This window comes from Taudactylus pleione, unplaced genomic scaffold (assembly GCF_031769625.1).
Source record: "Taudactylus pleione unplaced genomic scaffold, aTauple2 ptg000247l, whole genome shotgun sequence".
Lineage (NCBI taxonomy): Eukaryota > Metazoa > Chordata > Amphibia > Anura > Myobatrachidae > Taudactylus > Taudactylus pleione.
Window position 1 is genome coordinate 666,032 of NW_028284649.1, and position 22,557 is coordinate 688,588.

General features: G+C 57.6%; 1 protein-coding gene across 1 annotated transcript in view; it reads right to left on the bottom strand.

Annotated features, from left to right (window-relative positions):
* Window positions 1-22,557, bottom strand: part of LOC148516575 (fibroleukin-like) — a 54,099-nt gene that overhangs the window by 19,636 nt on the left and 11,906 nt on the right. Inside the window, exons 2-3 of the mRNA XM_088479852.1 lie at window positions 4,208-4,288; window positions 1,723-1,844 (exon numbers count right to left, since the gene is read on the bottom strand). Coding sequence (XP_088335978.1) covers window positions 1,723-1,844; window positions 4,208-4,288 — 203 coding nt within the window. The remainder of the gene's footprint in view (window positions 1-1,722; window positions 1,845-4,207; window positions 4,289-22,557) is intronic.

Below are 22,557 nucleotides of genomic sequence, written 5' to 3' on the forward strand. Positions count from 1 at the left end.
CCTCTCTCACCAATTAAGTATTAAATAGGCGAGAGACCACCCTGCAGCACCGCACCGCAAGGGCTTTAGCAGAAAGAACAGGGACAGTAATAAAGCTGACAGTTTAGAGAAGAAAAGATTACAGGCAGCAGCGCTAGCACAGTCACATACAATGCAGAAAAATAACAATTCCTGCACTAACAGCGCTGATCACTCAACTACACAGACACAGGGCCTGGTAGGACACAGCGCTGCATACACAGACCTGACCACAGCGGAGGAGAGGTATGCGGGGGGACCCAGACCACGATGCTTCCTTCCAGCGCTTCCAGCAGCGTTCACCATGCGTTCTGGAGAAGATGGCCGCCGAGGAGCAGAGAGGAGGCTGGCCTGGGGGAGGAGCGCTGCCACAGGACCAGTCGGCAGCATGCAGAGAGGGCTGTGTGCAGCCGGGGAGGCGCCGGCTGTGAGACAGGGAAGGCGCGCTCCCCTGGCATGCATTTAACCCCTGGGACGCCGCAGCGCTACCGCTCTGCTGCGGTCCGCTGTCCCAGGGGGTAGTGGAAGCGCAGGTTGGTCGCCTGGCTCCACGCTGCAGCCAGTCCCCAGGGAGCCCCCTGCCTGGGGACTTAGGACCATGTGATCAGCGGGGACCCACCGCGGGACCCCGCTGCTTACCTCTGTCCCCCTTGAATCCGGCCATGGTCCGGAGCATCTGGGGTCACCGCTAGCTGTGACCCCAGACGCCCACCAGCATCCCCGGATCAGTACCGGCGTTCTGGTACCGGCGGGGTGTAGGGAAGACAGCATGGACGTCAGGACTGACTGTCCATGCTGTTCATCCAGTTGTGCAGCCACAGCTGCATGAAGAATAAGCTTCAGGGGCTCTTCTAGCCCCCACTCCAACAGGTGCACCCGACTCCGGACGGGCACCAAACTAAACTGAGGTGCCTTGGCTCGGGGGCGGGGTATAGGAGGGGGACCTAGTGCATCCTGGGAGGCTGAAAGCTTAACTCTTTGGTGCCCTGCGACTGACGTCACACCTATACCCCAAGGTATCCTGTGGATACCCTATGGACCCTGAAGTAGAAATTTATATTTGCATATTATGATTCAGTAACATCATTGGTTCCATGTTGTATGATTGGCTGTATTCTTATTGATATTTGCATATTATGATTGCAGTGAGTTCCATGTACTCTGATTGGCTATGTTCTTATTAGGGCTGGATTTATTTCATTAGAGCCTGTTGGCATCGGCATAACTCCGGGGCCCGTCTTACATTAGCTTTCTCCCCGAGTCTCCTTCTTGAAGGGCCCCCTGCGTTGCCCACCACCGATTGAATCACTGGTGTGATCCACAGCAGCAGCTGTCTCTAGTGTCTAATGTTGCTGTGGGGTCCACAAAGTTCTAGTTATTGTACAGAACATGCTGTAGCTGTGATGATTCACAGGACAGAATGTATTGAAGCAACTCAATTTCTTACCTCCGCAATTCATCCCCTTTTTAGGTAGAAGATCGGCTCCCTCACTTGGCTAATTTTATACATTTCCACAAACTTGCAACAAAGTCATCTAGGACAGTAGTTCAGGAAAATGAAAGACACATGAACAAATGAGGACAACACAGGTTACTGGCAACAAGTCCTTCCGTGCCTGGGTTAGTGCAGCAATTAACATCCTATCATGTTAGGATCCTGTGTAAAATGTTGGGTAGTTGTCCAATAATTATCTATTTAGGTACCTCAAAAGGCTGCCTCATGGCGATGGGCTGTATGGTGTAGATGCCGTTGTCTCGGATTCCCTGTTTGTAGATGTCTGCGCAATCTCGGGGAAACAGCCGCTCTGTTTTTTCTGAAGAGTCAACTAATAATAAAGACACAACAAAGTGCAGTTATTTACCCTACACCAATGGAATCTGGAGCCTAACATCACATTAATAAGCTGAGAGGCAGTGGGGTAACAACAGCCTTGGGGGCGTGATGCGGTAAGCAACGTATGCAGTGTAGGAGGGCGTCGGGCTTCTTCCCCACTCTGCTAGCAGCCAACTATCCACTCTAATACCGCTTTTACACCTAAATTCCAGGTCTGACCCGGAGGTTGGAACAGGGTTCCAAACCGGATTAGACCAGGAATTTAGCCGGCACCGACCCAGAAAATTCCCGAGTCGGCGCCGATCACAACGGAGCCGGGTCTGCAGTGACCCGGCTCATTCGATGTGGATGTGGACACTTGGAGATAACGTCATCGTGACCCGGATCGCGCTGTTTACACTGCAGGGTTTCACGAGTCATTCCCGTGTTAAACGCTGCAAGTTACCTGGGTTGGATTGCCGGGTCACTCGACCTGGAAATCCAACCCTGTCCCTTTTTACACGAAGGAGCTACCCGGGTTAACCCTGCAATAACCCGGGTTTTAGCTCTGGTGTAAAAGAGGTATTACATGCATTGTCACTCCTGTCATACAGTATGGCAGGCATCATGGATCTACCCTGAGTCTATTGCCTCTGTTGCTCTGTACCAGCCTTTCCTCCTCTATTATTGCCAGTTCCGCGTCCTCCGGCACACCTCAGCCGACGCCGCAGGGAGGATCTAATTGCCGAGCGCCCGCTGAGATTTTGTAACCAGCGGGTACCCGGCTCCCTCCCAGCAACAGCAGCTGGAGGCTGGAGCGCACTCGTGAGCTCCCGCAATGCACTATGGGAGAGACATCAAGACGTATCTCCCATAGTGCAGAGGGGCAGCCGAGCGGACCGGACCGGACGGCAGACGCGGGAGCGGGGCTTAAGGTAAGTATTAGGTTGTTGTTTTTTGTTCATGCAAAGCAGTTTTACTACTGGGGGCACAACTACAGAGGGAGCATTACTATTGGGGGCACTAATACAGGGACATTACTACTGGGGGCATTTATACAGAGGGCACTACTACAGGGGGCATTACTATTGAGGGCACTACCACAGGGGACACTACCACTGGAGGCATTACTACTGGGGGGCATTACTCAGGGGGCATTACTATTGGGGGCTCTACTACTCGGGACATTACTACTGGGGCACTACTACAGGGAGGATTACTATTGGGGGCACTACTACAGGGAGCATTACTATTGGGTCACTACTACAGGGAGCATTACTATTGAGGGCACTACTACAGGGGCATTAGTACTGTGGGCACTACAACAGGGGGCATTATTACTGGGGACATGACTACAGGGAGCATTACTATTGGGGGCACTAATACAGGGACATTACTACTGGGGGCATTTATACAGAGGGCACTACTACAGGGGGCATTACTATTGAGGGCACTACCACAGGGGACACTACCACTGGGGGCATTACTATTGGGGGCTCTACTACTCGGGACATTACTACTGGGGCAACTACAGGGAGCATTACTATTGGGGGCACTACTACAGGGAGCATTACTATTGAGGGCACTACTACAGGGGCATTAGTACTGTGGGCACTACAACAGGGGGCATTATTACTGGGGACATGACTACAGGGGCATTACTAATGGGGGTATTGCATAGGGGCACTGCATAAGGGGCACTACTACTGGCTGCATTGCATAAAGGGCACCACTGCTGTGGGCTCTGCATACGGGGTACTACCACTGTGGGCACTGACACTACTGGGGGCACTGCATAAGGTCATATTTCATAGGGCCCCCACGTGTTTCTTGCCCAGGGGCCCCCACAGACCTTAATCCTGACCTGTTTATGACCCCCAGGAAGAAATTCCTGTTCATAGAGACACAACAAAGGAAAGGTGATGGCTTCCACTATTGGGTTCCTGAGAAGCTGTAAAATGGTTCTAATTTGTAGCTCTCACAGCAGGGCCCTCCGCCCTCATGTTCAGCCACTGGCACCACCCGTTCCACCTGTGCGCCTTGTCTCCATGCCAACAAAGTTTCCATTTCTGATACTGTGCGCTCGCCCTTAAGTTGGGTACAAGCTCAGTGAGTGCGAAACTGCCTCTCCCTACCTGCCTCTCACCTCCGCCTGCCTGCCAAGATACAGTGAGTTGCCCCTACCCTGACCTCCTATCCTCATCCTACCTAGTTGTAGCCCAAAGATAACATTTACTGTACTGTATCTGCCAAGTTGCACCATTACTATGTATATTCCCTGTGCAGCACTCGGGACGCAATGTGGCACCTTACAAATAAATAAAAATGAGAATTGGGTGGAGGTAAAACGAAAACCCACTTTCCTTAGACCCTCACCTGGAGATCCCACGTTTACCACGTTCTTCACAGTCAGCGGTAGCTCTTCCTTCATCTCAAGGGTCTTGAGTCGTCGACTTTCTACAACAAAGACTTGTTGAGTGAAGGCAAAAGAAGGACAGAGTATAATTGGGTAAGTAAGACACAAGTCATCACACTACATCCATAGCAAGTAACTGCCTGCAGAGCAGGAAAGCTTTGTCCTACCAGGTCTACGCATTTCAGTTTAGAAAAATAATAGCACATAACTGATTGGTTGCTTGTGGAAATTATATAATATAATTTTACAGCCCTGGTATTGGCGGTATTGCAGTAGCCCCTCTGCGGTCCATCTGTAAGTCAGCAATTAGGGCTTCATTCAGAGCCGCTCGTAAGCGGCCGCTCGTTCGTTCCGAGCGATGTTCACACATCTGCGCATGCGTACAGATAGTAATACGCATGCACGAACCAGTCAGTGCGGCCGAAAATCGTGTGCTCGCTAAATAGTGAATGCCTGCTATTTTGAGTGACAGGAGGCGTATGTGGGTGGTAACAGGGGAAGATGCTTGAAAACGAGGAGTGGAGATCAGAACGCAGGCGTGCTTAAAGGTAAAAACGGGCGTTTTAAGGGTGTGCATAATTAATACAGCAGCGTCATCGACCACGTCACTTGGTCAGAACTGCTCGCAAGATTGCGGTAGGAAAAACCAACCACAGGAATAGCAAACAGTTCATACGCTGTTCGATGTACTCGATTAATCTATTAAATAGCGGACATGACGTATGGTGCGAGCGGCCAGGGGGGCGTATTTTTAAAAAAAACGACCGCATGTTTTGTTCGCTCGTTCAGACATAGAGGCGGCAACAGACCGCAAAGAGCGAACGGTTCATTTAAATAGCCACCCCCTTTATCAGAACGACCGTCCGCAAATAGCGTCCGGCTCTGAGACCCTTAGTGTGGCTATCTCTCTGCAAGTTAAGGAAGAGGCAATGTTGTGTAGTCAATGGCTGGTACTTTTCCTATACATCTGTCCCTCTTCTCAGTAATACTGTACTGGCAAAGGCTCAGCACCAAGCTGCAGACAGAGTGCGGATTGTCTCCGGGGAGCAGAGAACGTGGCCTTGTCTTTGTTCAGTAGGGAGGCTGGCAGCAGGACCGGTCACATCAGAAAGCCCATGTCAAAACGCTTCCAAATTTGGAGGACGTCAGGGGGCTTGTCGGAAGCATCAAAGATGAGACAACTTTAACCGAGCCCGCACAATGCGCTTTTTTTTTTCCCGTCTGCTTGTTTTTCTCTTCCACCTCAGTAACTCGCGCATAATTAAAATGTTCTTTTGAGCTAGCCATGGCAATGAAAGAGTTACAAAAAGGTTACTCTTTACATCAATCATTCCTTTATATATATATATTATATATACCATAATTGTTTGGCGACACTCACAACGCCTTGGTCCGATCATTTTGGACCAAGTCGCCGCCTAACAATATTGACATGTACTGTATTTCCCTCCTGATTGAAAGCTCCGGACGCATTTAAATTATTCTCAGCAAGGGAGTGCCGGCCATATCTACAAACATTTTTTTACAACATGAAATCTGGTGAAATCATTGCAGGACTTTTTCACATCTAAAGTTTTATTAATTTAAAACAAAAACTGAATAAATGGTAAATATAGTATAATAAATGTAAATTTGAATTCATTTATTAATTTGTTGTCTATAGAACACTTTTCAAGGCTCGGTTACAATAAAAAAAAAGAAAACAGACAAACTTTACTATTTGCAGTATCAACAAACAAAGGGGGCGATTCAGACCTGGACGCTAAGCCGCCATCGCGCGCATCCAATAGGGGCCGGGTATGCAAATTCCGCGATCGCACTGTCTGATGTAAGGACGCCCTGTATGTCTTAGAGAGCGACGGCAGTGAGTGCACACCGGTCTCAAGACGCCCACGCACACGTCATGTCCAGGAAGTGTGTGATTAATCGGTAACATCGAGAGCCATCGGAGCAGCACGCAGCGCTTGAGGTAGACCCTACCCCACCACAAGCACTGCGATCACTGCAGGCTGAAATACAACCTGGTGATGTGCACAATGACGCTTCCATGTTAATTATGCATGCTCAAAGAACACCGTTTTGGTGCTCAGACACGCCTGCGTTCGCACAACCACTCCCCCGTTTGAAAGGACCTTCCCCTGTTACCACCCACAAACGGCACTCAAAGGAGCGGCCTGCCTGCGGGCTTCGAGCGAGCACTTCCCCATCGCACAGACCGGTTCGCGCACGCACACTGCGATGCATACGCAGACAGGTGACAATCGCCCATAGCGAGAGATCGCGGCTTAGCGTCTGGGTCTGAATCGGGCACAAAGTTCCAAAATGTGGTTTCCAGTCCCACAAAATGACTGTGCCCATTCTAACTTATATTTAATTTTCGTTTGTCCTGACGATGACGTCTGATCTGGGACCGGCCCCACTGCTACTCAGGACTCCCCACCAACCGGTGATTAGTGCCGGAGCTGAGAAGGTCATTTTGTGGGGCCACTATGCTGTGGATGACAAGTGGGGCTTGTCACCTGCAATTATAAGGTACATGTGGGTGATAAGCTCCATTCGTCCTCTGCAGCAAAAGGGGAAAGACTACAAGTGCTTAATTTGTAGATAAAAAGACGTTGAACGCAGATCACAAAGACGTTGACCTCAAAAACTTTTGCTGCATCCTGAGAGCATATTGAAAACGACCTTTTAATAGTAAAGAGGAAGAGCCAGAACTGCGCTCCTGTGCTTCCCAGCACCAGTGGGCCAGAACTGCGCTCCTGTGCATCGGTTCCAGCACCAGTGGTCCAGAACTGCGCTCCTGTGCGTCCCAGCACCAGTGGGCCAGAACTGCGCTCCTGTGCATTGGTCCCAGCACCAGTGGACCAGAACTGCGCTCCTGTGCATCGGTCCCAGCACCAGTGGTCCAGAACTGCGCTCCTGTGCATCGATCCCAGCACCAGTCGGCAAGAACTGCGCTCCTGTGCATCGGTCCCAGCACCAGTGGGCCAGAACTGCGCTCCTGTGCATCGGTTCCAGCACCAGTGGTCCAGAACTGCGCTCCTGTGCGTCCCAGCACCAGTGGGCCAGAACTGCGCTCCTGTGCATTGGTCCCAGCACCAGTGGGCCAGAACTGCGCTCCTGTGCATTGGTCCCAGCACCAGTGGACCAGAACTGCGCTCCTGTGCATCGGTCCCAGCACCAGTGGTCCAGAACTGCGCTCCTGTGCATCGATCCCAGCACCAGTCGGCAAGAACTGCGCTCCTGTGCATCGGTCCCAGCACCAGTGGGCCAGAACTGCGCTCCTGTGCATCGGTTCCAGCACCAGTGGGCCAGAACTGCGCTACTGTGCGTCCCAGCACCAGTGGGCCAGAACTGCGCTCCTGTGCATTGGTCCCAGCACCAGTGGACCAGAACTGCGCTCCTGTGCATCGGTCCCAGCACCAGTGGGCCAGAACTGCGCTCCTGTGCATCGGTCCCAGCACCAGTGGGCCAAACTGCGCTCCTGTGCATCGGTCCCAGCACCAGTGGGCCAGAACTGCGTTCCTGTGCATCGGTTCCAGCACCAGTGGTCCAGAACTGCGCTCCTGTGCGTCCCAGCACCAGTGGGCCAGAACTGCGCTCCTGTGCATTGGTCCCAGCACCAGTGGACCAGAACTGCGGTCCTGTGCATCGGTCCCAGCACCAGTGGGCCAGAACTGCGCTCCTGTGCATCGGTCCCAGCACCAGTGGGCCAGAACTGCGCTCCTCTGCATCGGTCCCAGCACCAGTGATCCAGAACTGCGCTCCTGTGCATCGGTCCCAGCACCAGTGGGCCAGAACTGCGCTCCTGTGCGTCGGTCCCAGCACCAGTGGGCCAGAACTGCGCTCCTGTGCGTCGGTCCCAGCACCAGTGGGCCAGAACTGCGCTCCTGTGCATCGGTCCCAGCACCAGTCGGCAAGAACTGCGCTCCTGTGCATCGGTCTCAACACCAGTGGGCCAGAACTGCGCTCCTGTGCATCGGTTCCAGCACCAGTGTTCCAGAACTGCGCTCCTGTGCGTCCCAGCACCAGTGGGCCAGAACTGCGCTCCTCTGCATCGGTCCCAGCACCAGTGGACCAGAACTGCGCTCCTGTGCATTGGTCCCAGCACCAGTGATCCAGAACTGTGCTCCTGTGCATCGGTCCCAGCACCAGTGGCCCAGAACTGCGCTCCTGTGCGTCGGTCCCAGCACCAGTGGTCCAGAACTGCGCTCCTGTGCGTCGGTCCCAGCACCAGTCGGCAAGAACTGCGCTCCTGTGCATCGGTCCCAGCACCAGTGGGCCAGAACTGCGCTCCTGTGCATCGGTTCCAGCACCAGTGGTCCAGAGCTGCGCTCCTGTGCGTCCCAGCACCAGTGGGCCAGAACTGCGCTCCTGTGCATCGGTCCCAGCACCAGTGGACCAGAACTGCACCCCTGTGCATCGGTCCCAGCACCAGTGGGCCAGAACTGTGCTCCTGTGCATCGGTCCCAGCACCAGTGGGCCAAACTGCGCTCCTGTGCATTGGTCCCAGCACCAGTGGACCAGAACTGCGCTCCTGTGCATCGGGCCCAGCACCAGTGGGCCAGAACTGCGCTCCTCTGCATCAGTCCCAGCACCAGTGGGCCAGAACTGCGCTCCTGTGCATCGGTCCCAGTACCAGTGGGCCAGAACTGCGCTCATGTGCATCGGTCCCAGCACCAGTGGGCCAGAACTTTGCTCCTGTGCGTCCCAGCACCAGTGGGCCAGAACTGCGCTCCTGTGCGTCCCAGTACCAGTGGGCCAGAACTGCGCTCCTGTGCGTCCCAGTACCAGTGGGCCAGAACTGCACTCCTGTGCGTCGGTCCCAGTACCAGTGGGCCAGAATTGCGCTCCTGAGCGTCCCAGCACCAGTGGGCCAGAACTGCGCTCCTTTGCGTCCCAGTACCAGTGGGCCAGAACAGCGCTCCTGTGCATTGGTCCCAGCACCAGTGGGCCAGAACTGCGCTCATGTGCGTCGGTCCCAGCACCAGTGGGACAGAACTGCGCTCCTGTGCGTCCCAGCACCAGTGGGCCAGAACTGCGCTCCTGTGCATCGGTCCCAGTACCAGTGGGCCAGAACTGCGCTCATGTGCATCGGTCCCAGCACCAGTGGGCCAGAACTTTGCTCCTGTGCGTCCCAGCACCAGTGGGCTAGAACTGCGCTCCTGTGCATCCCAGTACCAGTGGGCCAGAACTGCGCTCCTGTGCGTCCCAGTACCAGTGGGCCAGAACTGCACTCCTGTGCGTCGGTCCCAGCACCAGTGGGCCAGAATTGCGCTCCTGAGCGTCCCAGCACCAGTGGGCCAGAACTGCGCTCCTCTGCATCGGTCCCAGCACCAGTGATCCAGAACTGCGCTCCTGTGCATCGGTCCCAGCACCAGTGGGCCAGAACTGCGCTCCTGTGCGTCGGTCCCAGCACCAGTGGGCCAGAACTGCGCTCCTGTGCGTCGGTCCCAGCACCAGTGGGCCAGAACTGCGCTCCTGTGCATCGGTCCCAGCACCAGTCGGCAAGAACTGCGCTCCTGTGCATCGGTCTCAACACCAGTGGGCCAGAACTGCGCTCCTGTGCATCGGTTCTAGCACCAGTGTTCCAGAACTGCGCTCCTGTGCGTCCCAGCACCAGTGGGCCAGAACTGCGCTCCTCTGCATCGGTCCCAGCACCAGTGGACCAGAACTGCGCTCCTGTGCATTGGTCCCAGCACCAGTGATCCAGAACTGTGCTCCTGTGCATCGGTCCCAGCACCAGTGGCCCAGAACTGCGCTCCTGTGCGTCGGTCCCAGCACCAGTGGTCCAGAACTGCGCTCCTGTGCGTCGGTCCCAGCACCAGTCGGCAAGAACTGCGCTCCTGTGCATCGGTCCCAGCACCAGTGGGCCAGAACTGCGCTCCTGTGCATCGGTTCCAGCACCAGTGGTCCAGAGCTGCGCTCCTGTGCGTCCCAGCACCAGTGGGCCAGAACTGCGCTCCTGTGCATCGGTCCCAGCACCAGAACTGCACCCCTGTGCATCGGTCCCAGCACCAGTGGGCCAGAACTGTGCTCCTGTGCATCGGTCCCAGCACCAGTGGGCCAAACTGCGCTCCTGTGCATTGGTCCCAGCACCAGTGGACCAGAACTGCGCTCCTGTGCATCGGGCCCAGCACCAGTGGGCCAGAACTGCGCTCCTCTGCATCAGTCCCAGCACCAGTGGGCCAGAACTGCGCTCCTGTGCATCGGTCCCAGTACCAGTGGGCCAGAACTGCGCTCATGTGCATCGGTCCCAGCACCAGTGGGCCAGAACTTTGCTCCTGTGCGTCCCAGCACCAGTGGGCCAGAACTGCGCTCCTGTGCGTCCCAGTACCAGTGGGCCAGAACTGCGCTCCTGTGCGTCCCAGTACCAGTGGGCCAGAACTGCACTCCTGTGCGTCGGTCCCAGTACCAGTGGGCCAGAATTGCGCTCCTGAGCGTCCCAGCACCAGTGGGCCAGAACTGCGCTCCTTTGCGTCCCAGTACCAGTGGGCCAGAACAGCGCTCCTGTGCATTGGTCCCAGCACCAGTGGGCCAGAACTGCGCTCATGTGCGTCGGTCCCAGCATCCGTGGGACAGAACTGCGCTCCTGTGCGTCCCAGCACCAGTGGGCCAGAACTGCGCTCCTGTGCATCGGTCCCAGTACCAGTGGGCCAGAACTGCGCTCATGTGCATCGGTCCCAGCACCAGTGGGCCAGAACTTTGCTCCTGTGCGTCCCAGCACCAGTGGGCCAGAATTGCGCTCCTGTGCGTCGGTCCCAGCACCAGTGGGCTAGAACTGCGCTCCTGTGCATCCCAGTACCAGTGGGCCAGAACTGCGCTCCTGTGCGTCCCAGTACCAGTGGGCCAGAACTGCACTCCTGTGCGTCGGTCCCAGCACCAGTGGGCCAGAATTGCGCTCCTGAGCGTCCCAGCACCAGTGGGCCAGAACTGCGCTCCTGTGCATCCCAGTACCAGTGGGCCAGAACAGCGCTCCTGTGTGTCCCAGTACCAGTGGGCCAGAACTGCGCTCCTCTGCATCGGTCCCAGCACCAGTGGACCAGAACTGCGCTCCTGTGCATCGGTCCCAGCACCAGTGGTCCAGAACTGCGCTCCTGTGCATCGGGCCCAGCACCAGTGGGCCAGAACTGCGCTCCTCTGCATCAGTCCCAGCACCAGTGGTCCAGAACTGCGCTCCTGTGCATCGGGCCCAGCACCAGTGGGCCAGAACTGCGCTCCTCTGCATCAGTCCCAGCACCAGTGGACCAGAACTGCGCTCCTGTGCATTGGTCCCAGCACCAGTGATCCAGAACTGCGCTCCTGTGCATCGTTACCCAGCACCAGTGGGCCAGAACTGCGCTCCTGTGCGTCGGTCCCAGCACCAGTGGGCCAGAACTGCGCTCCTGTGCATCGGTCCCAGTACCAGTGGGCCAGAACTGCGCTCATGTGCATCGGTCCCAGCACCAGTGGGCCAGAACTTTGCTCCTGTGCGTCCCAGCACCAGTGGGCCAGAACTGCGCTCCTGTGCATCCCAGTACCAGTGGGCCAGAACTGCGCTCCTGTGCGTCCCAGTACCAGTGGGCCAGAACTGCACTCCTGTGCGTCAGTCCCAGTACCAGTGGGCCAGAATTGCGCTCCTGAGCGTCCCAGCACCAGTGGGCCAGAACTGCTCTCCTTTGCATCCCAGTACCAGTGGGCCAGAACTGCGCTCATGTGCATCGGTCCCAGCACCAGTGGGCCAGAACTTTGCTCCTGTGCGTCCCAGCACCAGTGGGCCAGAATTGCGCTCCTGTGCGTCGGTCCCAGCACCAGTGGGCTAGAACTGCGCTCCTGTGCATCCCAGTACCAGTGGGCCAGAACTGCGCTCCTGTGCGTCCCAGTACCAGTGGGCCAGAACTGCACTCCTGTGCGTCGGTCCCAGCACCAGTGGGCCAGAATTGCGCTCCTGAGCGTCCCAGCACCAGTGGGCCAGAACTGCGCTCCTGTGCATCCCAGTACCAGTGGGCCAGAACAGCGCTCCTGTGTGTCCCAGTACCAGTGGGCCAGAACTGCGCTCCTCTGCATCGGTCCCAGCACCAGTGGACCAGAACTGCGCTCCTGTGCGTCGGTCCCAGCACCCGTGGGACAGAACTGCGCTCCTGTGCGTCGGTCCCAGCACCAGTGGGCCAGAACTGCGCTCCTGTGCATCGGTCCCAGTACCAGTGGGCCAGAACTGCGCTCATGTGCATCGGTCCCAGCACCAGTGGGCCAGAACTTTGCTCCTGTGCGTCCCAGCACCAGTGGGCCAGAACTGCGCTCCTGTGCGTCCCAGTACCAGTGGGCCAGAACTGCGCTCCTGTGTGTCCCAGTACCAGTGGGCCAGAACTGCACTCCTGTGCGTCGGTCCCAGTACCAGTGGGCCAGAATTGCGCTCCTGAGCGTCCCAGCACCAGTGGGCCAGAACTGCGCTCCTTTGCGTCCCAGTACCAGTGGGCCAGAACAGCGCTACTGTGCATTGGTCCCAGCACCAGTGGGCCAGAACTGCGCTCATGTGCGTCGGTCCCAGCACCCGTGGGACAGAACTGCGCTCCTGTGCGTCCCAGCACCAGTGGGCCAGAACTGCGCTCCTGTGCATCGGTCCCAGTACCAGTGGGCCAGAACTGCGCTCATGTGCATCGGTCCCAGCACCAGTGGGCCAGAACTTTGCTCCTGTGCGTCCCAGCACCAGTGGGCCAGAACTGCGCTCCTGTGCGTCCCAGTACCAGTGGGCCAGAACTGCGCTCCTGTGCGTCCCAGTACCAGTGGGCCAGAACTGCGCTCCTGTGCGTCGGTCCCAGTACCAGTGGGCCAGAATTGCGCTCCTGAGCGTCCCAGCACCAGTGGGCCAGAACTGCGCTCCTTTGCGTCCCAGTACCAGTGGGCCAGAACAGCGCTCCTGTGCATTGGTCCCAGCACCAGTGGGCCAGAACTGCGCTCATGTGCGTCGGTCCCAGCACCCGTGGGACAGAACTGCGCTCCTGTGCGTCCCAGCACCAGTGGGCCAGAACTGCGCTCCTGTGCATCGGTCCCAGTACCAGTGGGCCAGAACTGCGCTCATGTGCATCGGTCCCAGCACCAGTGGGCCAGAACTTTGCTCCTGTGCGTCCCAGCACCAGTGGGCCAGAATTGCGCTCCTGTGCGTCGGTCCCAGCACCAGTGGGCTAGAACTGCGCTCCTGTGCATCCCAGTACCAGTGGGCCAGAACTGCGCTCCTGTGCGTCCCAGTACCAGTGGGCCAGAACTGCACTCCTGTGCGTCGGTCCCAGCACCAGTGGGCCAGAATTGCGCTCCTGAGCGTCCCAGCACCAGTGGGCCAGAACTGCGCTCCTGTGCATCCCAGTACCAGTGGGCCAGAACAGCGCTCCTGTGTGTCCCAGTACCAGTGGGCCAGAACTGCGCTCCTCTGCATCGGTCCCAGCACCAGTGGACCAGAACTGCGCTCCTGTGCATCGGTCCCAGCACCAGTGGTCCAGAACTGCGCTCCTGTGCATCGGGCCCAGCACCAGTGGGCCAGAACTGCGCTCCTCTGCATCAGTCCCAGCACCAGTGGTCCAGAACTGCGCTCCTGTGCATCGGGCCCAGCACCAGTGGGCCAGAACTGCGCTCCTCTGCATCAGTCCCAGCACCAGTGGACCAGAACTGCGCTCCTGTGCATTGGTCCCAGCACCAGTGATCCAGAACTGCGCTCCTGTGCATCGTTACCCAGCACCAGTGGGCCAGAACTGCGCTCCTGTGCGTCGGTCCCAGCACCAGTGGGCCAGAACTGCGCTCCTGTGCATCGGTCCCAGTACCAGTGGGCCAGAACTGCGCTCATGTGCATCGGTCCCAGCACCAGTGGGCCAGAACTTTGCTCCTGTGCGTCCCAGCACCAGTGGGCCAGAACTGCGCTCCTGTGCATCCCAGTACCAGTGGGCCAGAACTGCGCTCCTGTGCGTCCCAGTACCAGTGGGCCAGAACTGCACTCCTGTGCGTCAGTCCCAGTACCAGTGGGCCAGAATTGCGCTCCTGAGCGTCCCAGCACCAGTGGGCCAGAACTGCTCTCCTTTGCATCCCAGTACCAGTGGGCCAGAACTGCGCTCATGTGCATCGGTCCCAGCACCAGTGGGCCAGAACTTTGCTCCTGTGCGTCCCAGCACCAGTGGGCCAGAATTGCGCTCCTGTGCGTCGGTCCCAGCACCAGTGGGCTAGAACTGCGCTCCTGTGCATCCCAGTACCAGTGGGCCAGAACTGCGCTCCTGTGCGTCCCAGTACCAGTGGGCCAGAACTGCACTCCTGTGCGTCGGTCCCAGCACCAGTGGGCCAGAATTGCGCTCCTGAGCGTCCCAGCACCAGTGGGCCAGAACTGCGCTCCTGTGCATCCCAGTACCAGTGGGCCAGAACAGCGCTCCTGTGTGTCCCAGTACCAGTGGGCCAGAACTGCGCTCCTCTGCATCGGTCCCAGCACCAGTGGACCAGAACTGCGCTCCTGTGCGTCGGTCCCAGCACCCGTGGGACAGAACTGCGCTCCTGTGCGTCGGTCCCAGCACCAGTGGGCCAGAACTGCGCTCCTGTGCATCGGTCCCAGTACCAGTGGGCCAGAACTGCGCTCATGTGCATCGGTCCCAGCACCAGTGGGCCAGAACTTTGCTCCTGTGCGTCCCAGCACCAGTGGGCCAGAACTGCGCTCCTGTGCGTCCCAGTACCAGTGGGCCAGAACTGCGCTCCTGTGTGTCCCAGTACCAGTGGGCCAGAACTGCACTCCTGTGCGTCGGTCCCAGTACCAGTGGGCCAGAATTGCGCTCCTGAGCGTCCCAGCACCAGTGGGCCAGAACTGCGCTCCTTTGCGTCCCAGTACCAGTGGGCCAGAACAGCGCTACTGTGCATTGGTCCCAGCACCAGTGGGCCAGAACTGCGCTCATGTGCGTCGGTCCCAGCACCCGTGGGACAGAACTGCGCTCCTGTGCGTCCCAGCACCAGTGGGCCAGAACTGCGCTCCTGTGCATCGGTCCCAGTACCAGTGGGCCAGAACTGCGCTCATGTGCATCGGTCCCAGCACCAGTGGGCCAGAACTTTGCTCCTGTGCGTCCCAGCACCAGTGGGCCAGAACTGCGCTCCTGTGCGTCCCAGTACCAGTGGGCCAGAACTGCGCTCCTGTGCGTCCCAGTACCAGTGGGCCAGAACTGCGCTCCTGTGCGTCGGTCCCAGTACCAGTGGGCCAGAATTGCGCTCCTGAGCGTCCCAGCACCAGTGGGCCAGAACTGCGCTCCTTTGCGTCCCAGTACCAGTGGGCCAGAACAGCGCTCCTGTGCATTGGTCCCAGCACCAGTGGGCCAGAACTGCGCTCATGTGCGTCGGTCCCAGCACCCGTGGGACAGAACTGCGCTCCTGTGCATCCCAGCACCAGTGGGCCAGAACTGCGCTCCTGTGCATCGGTCCCAGTACCAGTGGGCCAGAACTGCGCTCATGTGCATCGGTCCCAGCACCAGTGGGCCAGAACTTTGCTCCTGTGCGTCCCAGCACCAGTGGGCCAGAATTGCGCTCCTGTGCGTCGGTCCCAGCACCAGTGGGCTAGAACTGCGCTCCTGTGCATCCCAGTACCAGTGGGCCAGAACTGCGCTCCTGTGCGTCCCAGTACCAGTGGGCCAGAACTGCACTCCTGTGCGTCGGTCCCAGCACCAGTGGGCCAGAATTGCGCTCCTGAGCGTCCCAGCACCAGTGGGCCAGAACTGCGCTCCTGTGCATCCCAGTACCAGTGGGCCAGAACAGCGCTCCTGTGTGTCCCAGTACCAGTGGGCCAGAACTGCGCTCCTGTGCATCGGTCCCAGCACCAGTGGACCAGAACTGCGCTCCTGTGTATCGGTCCCAGCACCAGTGGTCCAGAACTGCGCTCCTGTGCATCGGTCCCAGCACCAGTGGGCCAGAACAGCGCTCCTCTGCATCGGTCCCAGCACCAGTGGACCAGAACTGCGCTCCTGTGCATTGGTCCCAGCACCAGTGATCCAGAACTGCGCTCCTGTGCATCGGTCCCAGCACCAGTGGGCCAGAACTGCGCTCCTGTGCGTCGGTCCCAGCACCAGTGGGCCAGAACTGCGCTCCTGTGCGTCCCAGTACCAGTGGGCCAGAACTGCGCTCCTGAGCGTCGGTCCCAGCACCCGTGGGACAGAACTGCGCTCCTGTGCGTCCCAGTGCCAGTGGGCCAGAACTGCGCTCCTGTGCGTCGGTCCCAGCACCCGTGGGACAGAACTGCGCTCATGTGCATCGGTCCCAGCACCAGTGGGCCAGAACTGCGCTCCTGTACATCCTAGCACCAGTGGGCCAGAACTGCGCTCATGTGCGTCGGTCCCAGCACCCGTGGGACAGAACTGCGCTCCTGAGCGTCCCAGCACCAGTGGGCCAGAACTGCGCTCCTGTGCATCCCAGCACCAGTGGGCCAGAACTGCGCTCATGTGCGTCGGTCCCAGCACCCGTGGGACAGAACTGCGCTCCTGTGCGTCCCAGCACCAGTGGGCCAGAACTGCGCTCCTGTGCATCGGTCCCAGTACCAGTGGGCCAGAACTGCGCTCATGTGCATCGGTCCCAGCACCAGTGGGCCAGAACTTTGCTCCTGTGCGTCCCAGCACCAGTGGGACAGAATTGCGCTCCTGTGCGTCGGTCCCAGCACCAGTGGGCCAGAACTGCGCTCCAGTGCGTCGGTCCCAGCACCAGTGGGCCAGAACTGCGCTCCTGTGCATCGGTCCCAGCACCAGTGGGCCAGAATTGCGCTCATGTGCGTTGGTCCGAGCACCCGTGGGACAGAACTGCGCTCCTGTGCATCGGTCCCAGCACCAGTGGGCCAGAATGCGCTCCTGTGCATCGGTCCCAGTGCCAGTGGGCCAGAATTGCGCTCCTGTGCGTCCCAGCACCAGTGGGCCAGAATTGCGCTCCTGTGCATCGGTCCCAGTAGGCCAGAACTGCGCTCATGTGCATCGGTCCCAGCACCAGTGGGCCAGAACTTTGCTCCTGTGCGTCCCAGCACCAGTGGGCCAGAATTGCGCTCCTGTGCATCGGTCCCAGCACCAGTGGGCCAGAACTGCGCTCCAGTGCGTCGGTCCCAGCACCAGTGGGCCAGAACTGCGCTCCTGTGCATCGGTCCCAGCACCAGTGGGCCAGAATTGCGCTCATGTGCGTTGGTCCGAGCACCCGTGGGCCAGAACTGCGCTCCTGTGCATCGGTCCCAGCACCAGTGGGCCAGAATGCGCTCCTGTGCATCGGTCCCAGTGCCAGTGGGCCAGAATTGCGCTCCTGTGCGTCCCAGCACCAGTGGGCCAGAATTGCGCTCCTGTGCGTCCCAGGACCAGTGGGCCAGAATTGCGCTCCTGTGCATTGGTCCCAGCACCAGTGGACCAGAACTGCGCTCCTGTGCATCGGTCCCAGCACCAGTGGACCAGAACTGCGCTCCTGTGCATCGGTCCCAGCACCAGTGGACCAGAACTGCGCTCCTGTGCATCGGTCCCAGCACCAGTGGGCCAGAATTGCGCTCCTGTGCATCGGTCCCAGCACCAGTGGACCAGAACTGCGCTTCTGTGCATCGGTCCCAGCACCAGTGGACCAGAACTGCGCTCCTGTGCGTCGGTCCCACCACCAGTGGGCCAGAACTGCGCTCCTGTGCGTCGGTCCCAGCACCAGTGGACCAGAACTGCGCTCCTGTGCATCGGTCCCAGCACCAGTGGGCCAGAACTGCGCTCCTGTGCATCGGTCCCAGCACCAGTGGGCCAGAACTGCGCTCCTGTGCGTCCCAGCACCAGTGGGCCAGAACTGCGCTCCTGTGCGTCCCAGCACCAGTGGGCCAGAACTGCGCTCCTGTGCGTCCCAGCACCAGTGGGCCAGAACTGCGCTCCTGTGCGTCCAAGCACCAGTGGGCCAGAACTGCGCTCCTGTGCGTCGGTCCCAGCACCAGTGGGCCAGAACTGCACTCCTGTGCATCGGTCCCAGCACCAGTGGGCCAGAATTGCGCTCCTGTGCGTCAGTCCCAGCACCAGTGAAGATCTGGCTGTTGTAATAACTGTGTTGGGAATCTGCTGCGGAAATGAGAATCGGTATTAGTCAGTGCTTAGTGTCTCCTGATAAATGGCTCTTGGGTCCTGTATCTTTTAGCCCCAGCTGTTTTCTATTTCACTTTGAAGAGCCATAAGCATCCTGGGAATTGTAGTTCAGCTCCATTATGTTACTTTTTGTTCCCAGCGTCTGCCACAGCCATCACTATACTTCTATAGATACAACACAATGGGCTTCAATGCCTGGGGAGGGGGCTGCCATCAATGAGCCAAAGCGGACGGCCTCTGTGAGATTCTGTTTCTGTGATTAATTATCATGAAAATCATTAGAGAGAAACATGAAAGGCTCAAACTCCCCCCCCCCCCCTTCCTATTCCTCAAACCTGGGGTGAGCGTCATGACCCTGTACTCAGGGGCTCTCTTATTTACTCCTCCCCAAATATCTTCTTGACACTTCACTATTACTTTCATCAACTTTAAGCCTTTAATCAAGAAGGTAAATAGTTAATGGAGTTAAAAGTTTTATGTCAATTATTAATCGATTACAAAATTTATTTCTAACATTGTAATTTGTCTCTGTTCTAGAAAACAACCGACACCAGCAGCATTATCTGCGGCACGAAGAGATTGCCGCAGAGCTGCACCTATACACAGTAGTTTCAGGACTTTCAAGTTGTTGGCTAGTCCATGACAGGACCTTCAAACTGGGGGCAGATGTGTGGCAGAACCCTCTATGCGGTGGCAACGCATATCAGGAACTCCAATCTGGTAATTGCCGTATCAGGACCTACAGTCTGGTGACTAGTATGGCAAAACCTTCTATCTGTGTACGGCTAGTGTAGGACATGGTTTCCTATATTTTGGCTAGTCTATTCTATTCTATTGCAGAACCACTAATCTGGTGACAGTTGTACCTAGAGACCTAAAATCTGGTGGCTAGTGTATGACAGGAACTATAGTCTGGAGGCGGTCTATGGAAGGACCTTCAGTATTGGGGCCAATCTATAACAGGACCCAATGGCAAGTCATGCATGGCACAACTTCCAAATGGAATGTGGCCACCGGTCTCAATAGCTATATCAGCATCCAGACAATGGATCTAAGATAGGCAGCGAAATACCGACACCTATCTTAATCCCGATGCCGGTCCGAGTAAGGGTTAGGGGGGGGGAGAGGGGTTGGAATAGAGTACTTACCTGTCCTGTCAGGATATTTTCCCTTCAGGCTGCTGGTGTCGGGATATGAACCGGCGACTACCCGTTCCCTTCCAAACTAGTAGCTAGTATAGTATTTGGTGGCTGGTGCATGGCAGGATGCACTGTCTGGTGGCTGGTGAGTGACAGGATGTACAGTCTGGTGGCTGGTGAGTGACAGGATGTACAGTCTGGTGGCTGGTGACAGGATGTACTGTCTGGTGGCTGGTGAGTGACAGGATGTACTGTCTGGTGGCTGGTGAGTGACAGGATGTACAGTCTGGTGGCTGGTGCATGGCAGGATGCACTGTCTGGTGGCTGGTGAGTGACAGGATGTACAGTCTGGTGGCTGGTGAGTGACAGGATGTACAGTCTGGTGGCTGGTGAGTGACAGAATGCACTATTTGGTGGCAGGTGCATGACAGGATGCACTGTCTGGTGGCTGGTGCGTGACAGGATGCACTGTCTGGTGGCTGGTGAGTGACAGGATGTACAGTCTGGTGGCTGGTGAGTGACAGGATGTACTGGCTGGTGAGTGACAGGATGCACTGTCTGGTGGCTGGTGAGTGACAGGATGCACTGTCTGGTGGCTGGTGCGTGACAGGATGCACTGTCTGGTGCGTGACAGGACGCACTGTCTGGTGGCTGGTAGATAGTGCGTGACAGGATGTACTGTCTGGTGGCTGGTGAGTGACAGGATGTACTGTCTGGTGGCTGGTGAGTGACAGGATGTACAGTCTGGTGGCTGGTTCGTGACAGGATGCACTGTCTGGTGGCTGGTGAGTGACAGGACACACTGTCTGGTGGCTGGTAGATAGTGCGTGACAGGATGTACTGTCTGGTGGCTGGTGAGTGACAGGATGTACTGTCTGGTGGCTGGTGAGTGACAGGATGTACAGTCTGGTGGCTGGTGAGTGACAGGATGTACTGTCTGGTGGCTGGTGAGTGACAGGATGTACTGTCTGGTGGCTGGTGAGTGACAGGATGTACTGTCTGGTGGCTGGTGAGTGACAGGATGTACTGTCTGGTGGCTGGTGAGTGACAGGATGCACTGTCTGGTGGCTGGTGCATGGCAGGATGCACTGTCTGGTGGCTGGTGAGTGACAGGATGTACTGTCTGGTGGCTGGTGAGTGACAGGATGTACAGTCTGGTGGCTGGTGAGTGACAGGATGTACTGTCTGGTGGCTGGTGAGTGACAGGATGCACTATTTGGTGGCAGGTGCGTGACAGGATGCACTGTCTGGTGGCTGGTGCGTGACAGGATGCACTGTCTGGTGGCTGGTGAGTGACAGGATGTACAGTCTGGTGGCTGGTGAGTGACAGGATGTACTGTCTGGTGGCTGGTGAGTGACAGGATGCACTATTTGGTGGCAGGTGCGTGACAGGATGCACTGTCTGGTGGCTGGTGCGTGACAGGATGCACTGTCTGGTGGCTGGTGAGTGACAGGATGTACAGTCTGGTGGCTGGTGAGTGACAGGATGTACAGTCTGGTGGCTGGTGAGTGACAGGATGTACAGTCTGGTGGCTGGTGAGTGACAGGATGCACTGTCTGGTGGCTGGTGAGTGACAGGATGCACTGTCTGGTGGCTGGTGAGTGACAGGATGCACTGTCTGGTGGCTGGTGCGTGACAGGATGCACTGTCTGGTGGCTGGTGCATGGCAGGATGCACTGTCTGGTGGCTGGTGAGTGACAGGATGTACTGTCTGGTGGCTGGTGAGTGACAGGATGTACAGTCTGGTGGCTGGTGAGTGACAGGATGTACTGTCTGGTGGCTGGTAGATAGTGCGTGACAGGATGTACTGTCTGGTGGCTGGTGAGTGACAGGATGTACTGTCTGGTGGCTGGTGAGTGACAGGATGTACAGTCTGGTGGCTGGTGAGTGACAGGATGTACTGTCTGGTGGCTGGTGAGTGACAGGATGTACTGTCTGGTGGCTGGTGAGTGACAGGATGTACAGTCTGGTGGCTGGTGAGTGACAGGATGTACTGTCTGGTGGCTGGTGAGTGACAGGATGCACTGTCTGGTGGCTGGTGCATGGCAGGATGCACTGTCTGGTGGCTGGTGAGTGACAGGATGTACTGTCTGGTGGCTGGTGAGTGACAGGATGTACAGTCTGGTGGCTGGTGAGTGACAGGATGTACTGTCTGGTGGCTGGTGAGTGACAGGATGCACTATTTGGTGGCAGGTGCGTGACAGGATGCACTGTCTGGTGGCTGGTGCGTGACAGGATGCACTGTCTGGTGGCTGGTGAGTGACAGGATGTACAGTCTGGTGGCTGGTGAGTGACAGGATGCACTGTCTGGTGGCTGGTGAGTGACAGGATGCACTGTCTGGTGGCTGGTGAGTGACAGGATGCACTGTCTGGTGGCTGGTGCGTGACAGGATGCACTGTCTGGTGGCTGGTGCGTGACAGGATGCACTGTCTGGTGGCTGGTGCATGACAGGATATACTGTCTGGTGCGTGACAGTGTGCACTGTATGGTGGCTAGTGTAGGACAGGATGCACTGTCTGGTGGCTGGTGCATGGCAGGATGCACTGTCTGGTGGCTGGTGAGTGACAGGATGTACTGTCTGGTGGCTGGTGAGTGACAGGATGTACAGTCTGGTGGCTGGTGAGTGACAGGATGCACTGTCTGGTGGCTGGTGAGTGACAGGATGCACTGTCTGGTGGCTGGTGAGTGACAGGATGCACTGTCTGGTGGCTGGTGCATGACAGGATGCACTGTCTGGTGGCTGGTAGATAGTGCGTGACAGGATGCACTGTCTGGTGGCTGGTGAGTGACAGGATGTACAGTCTGGTGGCTGGTGAGTGACAGGATGCACTGTCTGGTGGCTGGTGCGTGACAGGATGCACTGTCTGGTGCGTGACAGGACGCACTGTCTGGTGGCTGGTAGATAGTGCGTGACAGGATGTACTGTCTGGTGGCTGGTGAGTGACAGGATGTACTGTCTGGTGGCTGGTGAGTGACAGAATGTACAGTCTGGTGGCTGGTTCGTGACAGGATGCACTGTCTGGTGGCTGGTGAGTGACAGGTTGCACTGTCTGGTGGCTGGTGCGTGACAGGATGCTCTGTCTGGTGCGTGACAGGACGCACTGTCTGG